General features: G+C 40.0%; 1 protein-coding gene and 1 long non-coding RNA gene across 2 annotated transcripts in view; one reads left to right on the top strand and one right to left on the bottom strand.

The window, feature by feature from the left end:
- LOC134145869 (uncharacterized) overlaps nt 1-4,674 on the top strand; it is a 38,498-nt gene extending 33,824 nt beyond the window's left edge. The window contains exon 3 of the long non-coding RNA XR_009959703.1: nt 4,601-4,674. This is a non-coding gene — a long non-coding RNA (uncharacterized LOC134145869). The remainder of the gene's footprint in view (nt 1-4,600) is intronic.
- The window catches only part of DCP1A (decapping mRNA 1A), a 35,005-nt gene extending 22,812 nt beyond the window's left edge, over nt 1-12,193 (bottom strand). The window contains exons 1-3 of the mRNA XM_062585858.1: nt 12,053-12,193; nt 10,840-10,880; nt 8,908-9,035 (exon numbers count right to left, since the gene is read on the bottom strand). Coding sequence (XP_062441842.1) covers nt 8,908-9,035; nt 10,840-10,880; nt 12,053-12,187 — 304 coding nt within the window. The 5' untranslated portion in view covers nt 12,188-12,193. The remainder of the gene's footprint in view (nt 1-8,907; nt 9,036-10,839; nt 10,881-12,052) is intronic.
- Between the last annotated feature and the right edge of the window lie 532 nt (nt 12,194-12,725).

Below are 12,725 nucleotides of genomic sequence, written 5' to 3'. Positions count from 1 at the left end.
AAATACGATCAATTTCCACTCGAATATTCTGTGTATGAGCAGAATTTATAAAGTAATTAGACATAGCATGTATGCAAACACAAATACAACATCAATTATATTAAATGAAAAACCTGCAAAGTATTGATACTTGTTCATAAATACAAGTGGCAAGAAAAATAAGTTTTAAATACCAGATGTCTTCTCAATATAGTGGCAACCTTATGTTTATAATTACCAATTCTACCACTTAAATTAGCCGTAAGGATGCCTACACAGTTTTGAACGTTCATTATTTAAATAAGTCAGTTTCTGAGCTTGAGCTGCAGTATGACAATTCAGTCACAGGCTTTCTGGTACCTACCCTCTCAAAATTCTTTCTGTAAAGAGTAATTGTATAGGAAGGAAGTAGTACCAATCCTCCAATCATACTGTAACATTCAGAGCTACTTAAAACTGGATTTGTTGAACTCTATTCTTTAAATGTATCAAGAACAAGCCAATGAGTTCAAAAAGGTTCCAGTTCAACAAGGCACCAAGCACAGTTGAGGCTTTCAGGATGACTAAGGCTCCACTGAAAGCAGGCCAAGTTAGATCCCATTCACTCAGCTGAAAGAAACTCCAGAGTGAGAAGCTTCTCTTCAGCAGCAGCTCCACTTTAAAGAGGCCATTTATCCCTACTCATCTTGTTGCCCCCATCAGCTGTGCCAACACAGCAAGTTTTCAGAACTCTTTCCAGGATTGTATTTAATCCAATATGCAAAGCAAGTTATTTTAAATCTTGGTTCATCTATCAAGTTTATCCATGCAGCGTGCGCAAGCATATTAAAGGCAATTACACACTGTTCATTTTTTCCAATAAAATAAATTCCAAAAAGCTTTTAAATAGCCTTTTAAAGCTTATCTTTGTTCTGCAGCTCATGACAACATTTTTATGAAGTTGAAATCACCACCTCATTGTAAAAAATGATTTAAGCTGAAGGAAAAGAATGAGTTTTTCAAAAATGCGAATACACAGCCTTTTCTACCTATAAAAGTCCCCTGTTCCCTCTATCACCATTACCTAAAGAAGAATCCATCCTTTTCTTCAAAAGACTCAAAAATCTCAACCAAAGCCCACTCAAAATTATTTCAAGACACGGTAAACAGGGAGATTATTTTCTAAAACTTGTAGTTATGCCAGGCTTACTGTTTTGGACCAAAACCCTGGAAGAGTCATGCACACTTCTCACTTCCATACCAATATCCTAAGATAAACTGAATTTCTACTGTTTCATCTTTTAGCTTGTTTCTCTTTTTAACATCTATGTTTGGGTGTTGGATTCTTGAGAAGTTAGCTTGAGCAATAAGAAACAAAGCTTTTCAGGTTAAAGAAAGAAATCAGTATATAACCATTTAAGAAATAATATTTTTCTTGAAAAATAAGCCAATAGAAAAATTCATACATGTAGCCAACATTTATGAAATATTTTTGAAAACATACAGTTTAAGACATCTATGTTGTCTACTGCACTGAAACCTGAAAGTATTTCAGTTGGAGCTATTTCTTTAGACACACAGCATATTTTAACACTTAAGAAAAGCCTTTTCCCTTCCAACTCCATTATCAGACAACATGCCAAGAGGAAAAAAAAGCTTCTTCAAAAGCATACTTGCTGAAGAAATAAAGATAAGAAACCTCTAATGATAGCTTAATGGGAGAAATGATAAAAGTCACACTCAACTCTGCCAGAAACAGACCTACAGAAGACCAGAAGTAAATCCAAAACTCAGTTCTGTCTATAGAGTATCGGTTCCTCCTCCCATACTGTGTACTCCTGGCAAGCAATCATAAGGAGTCACTACAAAACATTGATAGTATTATAAATATGTTAAGAAGATTACTAACAAGTAAGCCTGTGTGTTAATTAAGTTATGGTCCAATGGACTGGAATATTTACCTCCCTCTTTAGAAAAAGGCTCATTTGTATGATCAGTTCAGCTCTCTCCTCCCAGAATTTTCCCCAACAGCATTACTATATTTGATGCATGCCTTTCACGCATGCAATTTTATCTGAGCATTCTTTTCTCAGACACAGAGATGGTATTTACCAATCATTTTCAAATGTGTGAGGGTTTTTTTAATGTCCAGTATAAACATTAGCTCAAAGTTCACGTGCTTGAGTATATTTCTACTACAGTCCTTTAATAATTTCTTTCAATAGAAGTTGCTAAACGTAACTCATTTTTCATCCACTCCAGCTTTTCTGCTATGAATGTTGAGGCTGCATCTTTAGTAATCAAGTAGAAACAGTCTGTAATCCTCATCAGCAACATTTTTCAGATGGATTTGCACTAGGTTGACATACATAAAGTCAAGAATAAACCCATTTCATAACCATATCAAACTTAATAAAAATCAAAAGAAATGTTATCTTCATCTAAATTTCTCAGACTTTAGACACCTAGGCAAATTAATTATGTCAGTTTATTGGAAACACTCTGATCCACAAATACTTATCTAGACATGTAGCATCCAACTCTTCTTCCCTGAACTTGACTGAATGAAATCATTAAAATCTGACTGAAATTCCTACAGGAAAGCAAAGAACATGTCCGTTACAGGAATCTTCCACTCAAGTCTAACAGCTAGCTGACACCAAAAGACATGATCTTGCCATCTCTCCTCCCCATTCTGCTTCTACTGCTTCATGAAGCAGTCAGTTCAGCTTAGTGTTGCAGTACAGTGTAGCTGCTGAATTGCTAAATCTGACAAAAAAGCTGGAATAGACAGTTGCGACAGAGGTCTTACTCTTTAGCAGAAGGCTGCAGTTTAAAGTTACATCCCAAAGCTGTAGTTTCACTTGAAGTTTCATTTTAAATTAGCAGAAAGAAGCATTGTCACCATCCTCACTTTCTCACAACCTTCTTCTTCCTTCTACTCCACTCTATCCTTCTACTCCAGTCTACCCTTTCTCTTGCATCAGTTGGGTACTTACAAATCCAGACCAGTTCCCTAATACTGTTTTTGCATTAGCTTCACAAACATAATATCTGGCACAAGAGAAAGGGCAGGAACAGGAAGTTGGGGGCAGCACAGTAAGGCAAAACTGTTAAAGTGTTCATAAAACCAAAGCCTGAAAATACTATATTTTTTGTACATACATATATGTATGCATATGGAATTCACTGGAAATGCCACTTTGCGAGATTCCAGGCAGCAGCATCTTCCTGTCTTAGGCAATTTAGCCACTCATGCAGCCCTATCCTCATCTGATTCAAAAAAGAGGATCTGGTTTAAAAGTTACCTTATCTAGTTTAAAGGGCACATGAGAAGAGAGACAGAAGCTTTATTTTACAGACCCAATTAAAACATTGCCACAAAATGACTCAAGCAGAACAACCCGGAGTGTGGGACATCACCTTTTAAATTCTCTCTGCAAAGCAACAATGCATATTTTGAAACCCATCCTCTAGCATAATCACAAAAACTAAGCCAACCTTATCTGACTACCACAAGAAAACAAACCTACTGCCCAGTCATTGCAGGAAAATTTGATGTATCCACCTGATAAAGCTTCCTCTATTCTAAAATGACACTCCAAAAATAAAATAGAAGCTGAACAGATAGATCATTTTACTGCCCAGGTAGAGTTTAAGACAAATGCATATAAAGAAATCTCTCCCAAAGCGCATATTTCTTCCAGCAGCAACCGCTGGCCAAAACGTCACCTTTCCCCAGTCACTCAGGCCTACTGTCTTTCCCATTCAGCTGTTTCCTGCTCCTGTGTTTCTCAATGCAAATATCAACCTGCCACATAAAAAAAAAAATAACTATTCATAAATCTTAAAATATTCAAAACAGGAGGGACTTTAAGTCATTTTGTAGATATAGGTCATAGCACAAATCCACAAGCAATTGTACTGGAGTAACTCTGAAGGTGGCAAACAGCATCTGGGATCAGGAACATTTTAAACAAACTCTGCCATCTGACAAAACATAGTGTGGAATGAGAGGAATCACCACTTTGCAACACTGAACCAGAACAGAAAACTCCTTCCAGTTAGAGTGCCATCTTTCAAGTCATACAAAATATTTTTAGCTCTACTTAACAGCTTTCAGTGGTTCCTCCCCTTCCCTAACTTGTATTGCTTCTTGTGCTACAAGGTATCAAAACTAGGCTCCTCTCTTATCTCAGACTAAAAGACTGGGCTAATGTGCCTGCTGGACAGCCATTCAGCCTCAGCTATCAGAGATCCATTATATGCACTGCCAGCCTGTTGGTTAGGGGGGGTAATGAGATTTTCTCCTTAAGGATAAGGATATCCTGTTTTGAAGCCAGACAGGAGTGCTTTCAAACAAATTTTTAAAGCCATTTGTAGTAAAGCAACTTTTTTGTTTGGTTGGTTTTTTTGCTGTTCTGAGTAAACTTATTTTAAAACAACAGGCCAGAAGACAGCATTTTGTACCTGAGTTTTGCACCTAAAAGTCTCCAAAAATCCATCTTTTGTTTTACTAACTCTTACCTTTGGCTAAGGAGTAAGCAGCAAATAACCTCAAACAAACAAACAGAAAAGGCAACACAATCAAGGACCATTTCTTTTAATATCAAAGTTTTATGCTTAGCATCTGTCTTTTCAGCACCATGGAAAACAATCTGCCTGACCTCCCAAGAGAACTAGCTTGGATTAAAAAGCCTTTTAATGAAGATCAACACCACCAATACAGAGGAAAAGTTATAAATGAGAAAGATGCAGAAGAATACTTCTTGCAGACTTTAAGAGGTAAGCTTATCATTGTTTACAACATTGACTAACTTTCCTTTGTTATTTAGCAAACGATCAGCTTGCCAAAAATACTGCTGCACGTTAGCTTCCCTACCCAGACTTTCACAGGACAGATTTAAAGGAGCTACAGAACTTCCAAACTGGGCTTTATTATTGTCACTGATAGAATCATGTATTTCTTTTAACGTACAGAGTTTAACAAACGTTTTACAAAACATGGACAAGAAGAAAAAAGCTTAGGTTGATTAAAAGAAAAAAAAATACATCCATGGGTTGCAGTGCTTCATGAATAGGTATTCTGAAAAATATACATGCATCCAGAGGGAAAGTTAGAAGCTGATCTAGTACACACACCAACATATATTCCAGATTAAACAATATTAATACATAAATATGAATTATAAAAGTTTTAGCTTTTAAAGAATTATAAATTCCAAATACGTTACACTAAAGACAAGTATGATCTCCAAATTAGAATAATCAAGAAGTTAATTTCATTTCTGTAAATTCTCCCAAACAATTAAAAAAGAATATATTCTTCTTTTGCCACTGTAATTAGAATGATGTCTGACACATGATGAATAAATGTTGGAGTTTTATAGTAGCATTTTATATAAAAAGTAGACATAACCTTTCTCAAAATTCCAGGTTTAAGTATTGTTTTGGAGCTTGAATCCTACAACATTACCATGAAAAAATACGAGAGGGGAAAAAAAAAAAAAGAATTGGGAAAGATTTCCTAGTTACACAGTAAAACACTAAAAATGTATTATTTTCTAAGACAAAACAAAAAAACATCCTCTACATCTAATCAATATAACAAGTAACACATTGACCCAATTGACTTCCATTTCACTCAGGGAACTGAGACAACAGGCATGAGCAAGCTGTATCATTTAGTCCTTTCTCATCATTGCACAACCAGGAAAGACTCCTTATTATCTACTCTGCAAAAAAACAAAGAAAAGAAACACTACTGAAGAACAGTAAGGTCTCCTTTCCAGTGACATGGCAAGCCAGCAAACCTCTCAATTAGTCTTGCTCCAAGAGCAAGAGAAGTCCTTTGTGCAATTAAATAAAGATCTCATGTTAGCAGCTTAACAAAAATAATTTCTGATGCACAAACTAAGAATTCTGTTGTATTGGAAAACATATATATTTGTGCAGATCAAACTAAAAAAATAGTAAATAAATAAACAAACAAATAAAACCACTAAAATATTATGATCCAGCATGGCAAGCCAATCATTCTTACAGCCTCCAGCCATGTAAAAATAACGTTTACATACTGCTTCCAAGATTTCTCCCATATAACTTGTTAATAGCTCTGCACAAAATGGAGTACTTCATTCTTGATATACTCAGAACAATTCTCAGGCCAATCACTGTGGGAGAGAAACGCCAGAGGCCTGAGCTGGTTTACATGACAGACTTTGCCCTTATCTTCTTAAGTCAAGTCAAGATACAATCCAAGAGCAAAGTGGAAATGCGAAATTTATAAAACAGTAGCATCACCTTCATTGACAAATATCATTGACATGGAACACTTCCCGAGTCTGTGGTGGCATAATTTTGTTTTAATCGTCTTTGCTATCATTACCACAACCTGGGGAAGCATAGACTGTGATTTGCCATTGACCCTGTTACAATCTAAACATATAGGAACACTTCTGGCAATACTGCAGGCAAACAACAGTATTAAAAAACATACTTTGAAGTTTTTGTTAGAAATCCCAACCGTCTTCAACCTGTAAGCTAAGGAAACAGAACAATCAGTCCAATAAATAACCAGGACTGCTTGTAATCATCACAGTAGATTTCTTCAAGCAGCATCAAAACACAGTCTTCATGAAATGGGATTATTACCAACACTCTGCGTAAAAGAGATCTTTTCCTTGTCCCTCCTCTGCCACTGTTAAAGTACCTCAGAATCTTCCTGTTAAACCCCTAGATGCACATTAACCATTGGCTTCAAATTCTGTTTTGGGTTAGTCACAGGAACACAAGGGTTTTAAGTGCCTGCAGCCAGCTGAATAGAAGTGGGTATCCTTCTGCCTCCAAGAAATCCGTAACCTAATCATGCAGCTAGCATGCTGAAATTTGTCTCCAACAAATCCAAATCGATTCTGAACTTTCTTAAAAATACTTTTCTGGAATACTAGACAGATAGAGGCAAATAGATTTAACACTGAACATCTCAAACTTGCATTTGGCTTTTTGTAACTGCTTCAGTGGGTGGAGGTCAGGCAATTTGGGAAGTTGCATGTGAGGAAGAAAATTCGGAACACAACAACTAAGTACAGAAGGCAAGGAAATCAGGGGTACTGAAATCAGAAAGAATACTCCCTCTGCAAAAACAAGTAAATGAAAACTTAAGATACTGCTTTTTGTGCTTTTATACTCATATTCAAAAGAAGCAAACATTAGCAGAGCACACATAATAAACTAGTCAGCTGCTTATTTGTGGCACACAGGAAAATAATAAGATGACAAATTAACTATATCTAATGTTACCATTTTGTAGTCAAAGGGGAGACTGTTTCTGGACATATTGCCCTTTCCTAGGAGACAGGAAACGGTGACAAAATAAAGGACAGTTTCCAACCAATATCTTTTTTAAAATGGCAGTGGAAAAGATTCAAGGAGGAAAAAGTTATTTCTGATTACCTCAACATGGAACTTTCCCCTCAAGCCTACTGTGTTTTCCTTGCACATCTTTGAATTTCTTCCTTCCATATACTTCTATTTCATCTCTATCCCAACTCCCATTAGCTTCCCACAGGCCTTACAAAATAGTCCTATAGGAAAATTGGAGCTTTTTGATCAATGATGGAGGAGCATATTACTAGCTTCAGGTGTTTCTAATGAACTTGCATACAAACCACCTTCTCTGACTACTTCCATTAAGTGACCCCATGCCACTTCCACTATCATACAACGTGGCCATTCCACAGCAGCTTCTGCTACAATCAATAGTTCCAGCAACAACCACCATCACCTTCCTGTTTTCCTTGTCACTGATCTCACATCTGCAATGCTTTCCTGTCCTGTCACCTGATCTACCACCTTCCCTGACCCCTCCCACCATCCTCAACAGCCCCTCTTCCCTCCAAACCTAGTAACCTGCTTAAACATCCAACTCAATGTTAATCCCCTCCCACCATTTTCATGCTAATCATTCGTTTTCCTACATCTCCTAAATTTCTCAGCTTACCGACTGGTTTTGCCTTTTCCTTCTCTTACATTTGAGGAAGAAAGTCTGCTAAAACCTTATGAAAAGTGAACTCTCCTACCTTAAGCTGTTTTCTCTCACCAAAAATGGAATCGTTCCTGCTCCCAGAGCCTGGAGGCTTTCAAAGGGGGAAACAGGATGGGATTAATGTTTGACTGCTTTTTTAGGTACACTGAAGCATAATGAAAGCAGTTCCAATCTCCATAATTCATGGAGACATCAGCTGATAGGCAGCAGAGATGAGGTACTATCTCCAGAAACCATACAGGCTTTCTTGGCAATTCAGAAAGAAGGCCTGTTACAGCAGCAAAGTAACTTCAGACACTCTGCTTCATGGGATGTCTTTTATATTATCTAATTACACTAATGAGAATTTCACAAACACTAGACTCCCTTTTCCTCTCTTTAAGGGCTAGATAAACTATACTTTGAGCTCTTTGGAGTAATAGGATTTGTGCTGTATAGCATACTAAGACTCAGAAGCTCAACTGATGACACAAACACTACTAGCTTTGAAGAAACCTTCGTAATCTTTGCTTTAGAAGTCCTCAGATACTATCATAAAAAATAACTAATCCTCACTATTTTAAAATAAAATTTTATTAAATGCTATGGCACTAGACATAGGTTTAGATTAAGCCCATGAGATCACAAATTAAAAAGAAGATAAAATATAACAATATTGAACTGAGTTGTTCTATCTCAGTTCCTAGAAAGCAGGTGGTTACACTGTATGGCTACTTAATTAAAATTAGCACTGTGGAGACACACACGCACACACACACACACAAAACAACCCTCCCCCCACACAGACATTTCACTGGAACCTGCCCCATTATAGTATATTTGAAACAGACCATTATATCAAAGCGGTCTGGATTATAAAACAGCTTATTAAGTTTATACGGATTTTAAAAAGCTATACTTACAGCTAGCATTTCTGTAGAGAAGAAAAGGTTCATGGAGCTGGAACTCCAAGTCTTTATTTACTGGTTCAACTAGGTTATGCATGTTCAGTCGATTCACTATCGTAAAACCATGATAAGGAGAAGCTGACCTATTGATTCAATTAAAAAAAAAAATCAAGCATTAATACCGTGATTAACACATGCAATATTTCTTTGAAACGTAATTATGAATTAACCTGAGTCTTTACTGCTTAATTAGATCAAACTTTATCAGTATTGAAGCTCAGAGTAGCTCTCGTTTGTCACTTCTTGGCTAATTTCAATTTAAGATCATACTTATCTTAAACTAGGATTAGGATAAATATTTCATTTCTATACTGTGAAACTGATGAATCAAAGACATGCCTCAAGATCTCAATCAAAAACCTATTCAAAAAGTCTACAGCAAGGCCAGGATTAAAATTCAAGTGTATTCAACCCTTCACTCACATAAATAGTCTTGAAGCATTTTAGAATCTTTAGATGGGAGAGAAGGGGGCAGGGGTCTCCTCTCCAAAACCAAACTACACTACTCAGCAACATGTACCATATTGTAAATACATATGACAATAGAAGAGCTGTTAGCTTTAATAACAGGAAATACATCTGAAGCAGAAGCTCTTGAAACATTTAAAATTGTATTGCTTAGAGAAATAATTTTTAAATATCTAGATTTTCATTAAACGTCAGACAGAAAAAGAAAACATCAAGGAAGCAAGCACTGGAAGTTCAAGTTAGCTTTAGATCTGTTTTCTCTTACTGCATGAACGTTGTGTCAGCACGGTCAGCCATGCCTGCAAGCAGTCATACTATTAACACAGCATGATGAGAGCCTCTGGGGGGAAGCTTATGTTTGAGGTCATTCATGTATGAAAATAGACTAGCCAAGAAAAAGAAAGCCACTAGAGTTAAACCAAGTACAACTAGCTAGTGTTAATATTTGTATAACACGTCCATATTTACTGAATGATCAACAATAAAACCTGTTAAGAGCTTCTAAGGAGGGGGTATATAGTTCTTATCATCAAGAGTTAGTCTTGTTAGTCTGCTAACAGAACTTGCTTGAAATAATCAAGTAGTTGTAAGGAAATTTTTTTTTTCAGTTTCATCAGTTTTTGCACACTAAGCATTTACAAGACTGGAGCCAAAGCAAAGTTAAAAGGAACAGATTACTTGTATCATAGCACCAGGATAAAATACTTGTAATCCTAGTCTGTGCCAGTCTGTTTCAGAATGGGTTGACTAATTTTGCATTATTCATATTTCTTACCATTCACAGTGATATTTCATTCTCAAATTTCTGATTCACCTCTTATTTAAAAACTGGAAATCCATGATTGGGCTTGCATATTGATTCTGGTTAAAATAATCTTCCCTCTTTCTTTTTACATATCATATAATTGGGCATTTCTTCCCTGGTTTTGACAATGACATCAAGTAGTCCCTAAAGCCATACACGGACAGATCTCTGGCTTTTAAGTGACCTCCTCTGTATCAAAACTGGTCAGGAAGTGGCAAAAGTTAAGTCAGGATAGATTATGGAAACAATACAGACAACAAATTAAATAATTTATGGATTTGGGGAGACAAGAAAACTCATAATTTGAGATAATACAATGGCATTTGTTAATATATTGAGTAAGAAAAACTCACTAAGTTAACTTCTTCTATGGATAAATTGATAAATACAACATTTATCAAGTCCTAAGATTTTTCAGCAGCACTTTTACATGCTTTTAGTGGAGTTAATCACCCACGTGCAAAATACATTCTTTTCAAACGGGCACACAAACTATATAGCTAGATAAATAGGTCGTTGTAAACTGGATGCAATAAATCCAGTGAGAAAGTTGCATGTTAAGCCAGCTAACACTTGTTTTCTTCTACAGAGAAACAAAGCCAAAAAAAGCTTACCTCTTGTACACAAATAAGGTACCTTCTATGTCTGTCTTCTCCTACAAGAGACAGGAATTTTATTTAAGGGATATGCTTGCTCACACAAATATGTAGCTTTTGTACAGTATTTTAATTACAAAGATTAATTATAATATTCTTATCTTTCCATGGAAAGCTTGACATAATTGGAGTAAAAACACAATCTTTTGTTTTAAGAAAGTATTTATTTTTCTTGACAAGATTAGGAAATTAAACCTATTTCCTAGAAGATTCTGTTCATGCCATCAAGTTGCTAATGTGCTATGCAGTACTCTACAGCTCTTCTATACAGAGCCTGAGTGGTCATTGCTAAACATCTTTCTCCCAATTACCCATTTTAAATATGGACTAAAATCCATTAGTCTACAAGTAGTTTGTCTTTCGTAATTGTTATTTAAATAGTTACAATGACAGCACAGATAACAACAAGATGATACAACAGTACTACTGTTTCGTTTCATACTTAAACAAAAGCTGCTGTCCCTACGAGCAAGTGGCTTGTGACAGGTATGTACAGGAAGCCACACAGCTCCAGTGCAGTTTAAAAGTCAGGTTTCACGTGTCTTAAGTTTTCATAGTCTTGGGCTGAACTGGCAGCGGTCAGAGGCCCTGGGCAAGGCACAGGACAGCCGTGCTCGGGACCTAGGCGGGGCCTCCAGAGAAAGGCCTGGCCTAGGCTCCTGCTTGGCGGTATATCCTTTTGAACGCGACCCGAACCGCCACATTTAAACCACGGAACAAAAGGTCTCAGACAAAGGACGCGCTTTATTGCGAGAGTACTGGCACTTCTCCAATTTTCCCGAATTAAGGCTCTGAACTAACCATTAAGTGCAACAACAAAAGAATACACTAAAAAAAATAAAGACCCCCCCCCCCATCAGAGGCAGCTCGGCAAGGCGGCAGGAGCCGAGGAAACCCGGCGCCGCGGAGCGCGGGGGCACGGCGCGCCCGAGCGTCCCGCAGCGGGACTCGCGCTCCCGCCTCGGCTCGGGGCCGCGGGGGAGCGCCCGCAGCTCCAACGCCCCCCGGGCAGAGCGGCCGCCGCCGCGCCGGAGGCGGCGCCTCCCGGGCCGGGGCCGGGGCCGGGGCCGGGGCCGGAGGGAGCGACCCTCCCCCCCGCGGGCCCTCCGCGGCGGGCCGGGCCGGGCCGAGCCGAGCCGGGCCGAGCCGCCCGCCGCCGCCCCTCACGTACCCACTCGTTGGCCTTGGGGCTGAAGCTGTAGAGCGCGACCTGGCCGGTCACGTCGGCGATGCTGGTGATGTAGGGGTCGTGCCGCCTCAGCGCCGCCAGGCTGATCTCCTGCCCCGCTCTGCTCGCCGCCTCCATCTTGGATCCCGGCAGCAACCGCGCGGGAGGGCAAGAAGCGGCGGCGCGGCGTCCCCGGCCCCGCCGCCGGCCGGAACGCCGGGCCCGCGTCGGCCGTTCCGCGCCGCGCCGGGCCGTTCCGCGCCGCGCCGGAGCGAGGCCTCCGCCCCGCCGCCTCCCTCCCCCAGCAGCAACCTCAGCGCCTTCAGGGAGCGCTGCCTGGGGCTTCCGCTGGGCGCAGCCGCGAGGGAAGGGGGCACGCTGCCCCCGAAGCGCCTGCCGGCGAGGAGCGCCCGGCGGCGGCGGCACCGGCACCGGCGCCGGCACCGGCACCGGCGGCGGCACCGGCACCGGCGGGGTCCTGAGGCGGGCGCGGGCCCGAGCGGCCGTGCGGTGCCCGCCGCGCTGCCCCGGCAGCGCCGCTCCTGAGCGAGACGTTGGCAGCGGCACAGCATCGGGTGCGCGCCCGGGGCCGAGGCACGGCTGGCATCCCGGGCGGCGCCTGGGAGGCTTCAAGCGAGCAGCGTTTTGTGCAGTCTGACAGCAGTAAAGCAGCGCT

Source organism: Rhea pennata, chromosome 12, assembly GCF_028389875.1.
Source record: "Rhea pennata isolate bPtePen1 chromosome 12, bPtePen1.pri, whole genome shotgun sequence".
NCBI classification, from domain to species: Eukaryota; Metazoa; Chordata; class Aves; order Rheiformes; family Rheidae; genus Rhea; species Rhea pennata.
The sequence above is the reverse complement of the archived record's forward strand: the minus strand, read 5'-3'. Positions and strand labels throughout refer to the sequence as shown.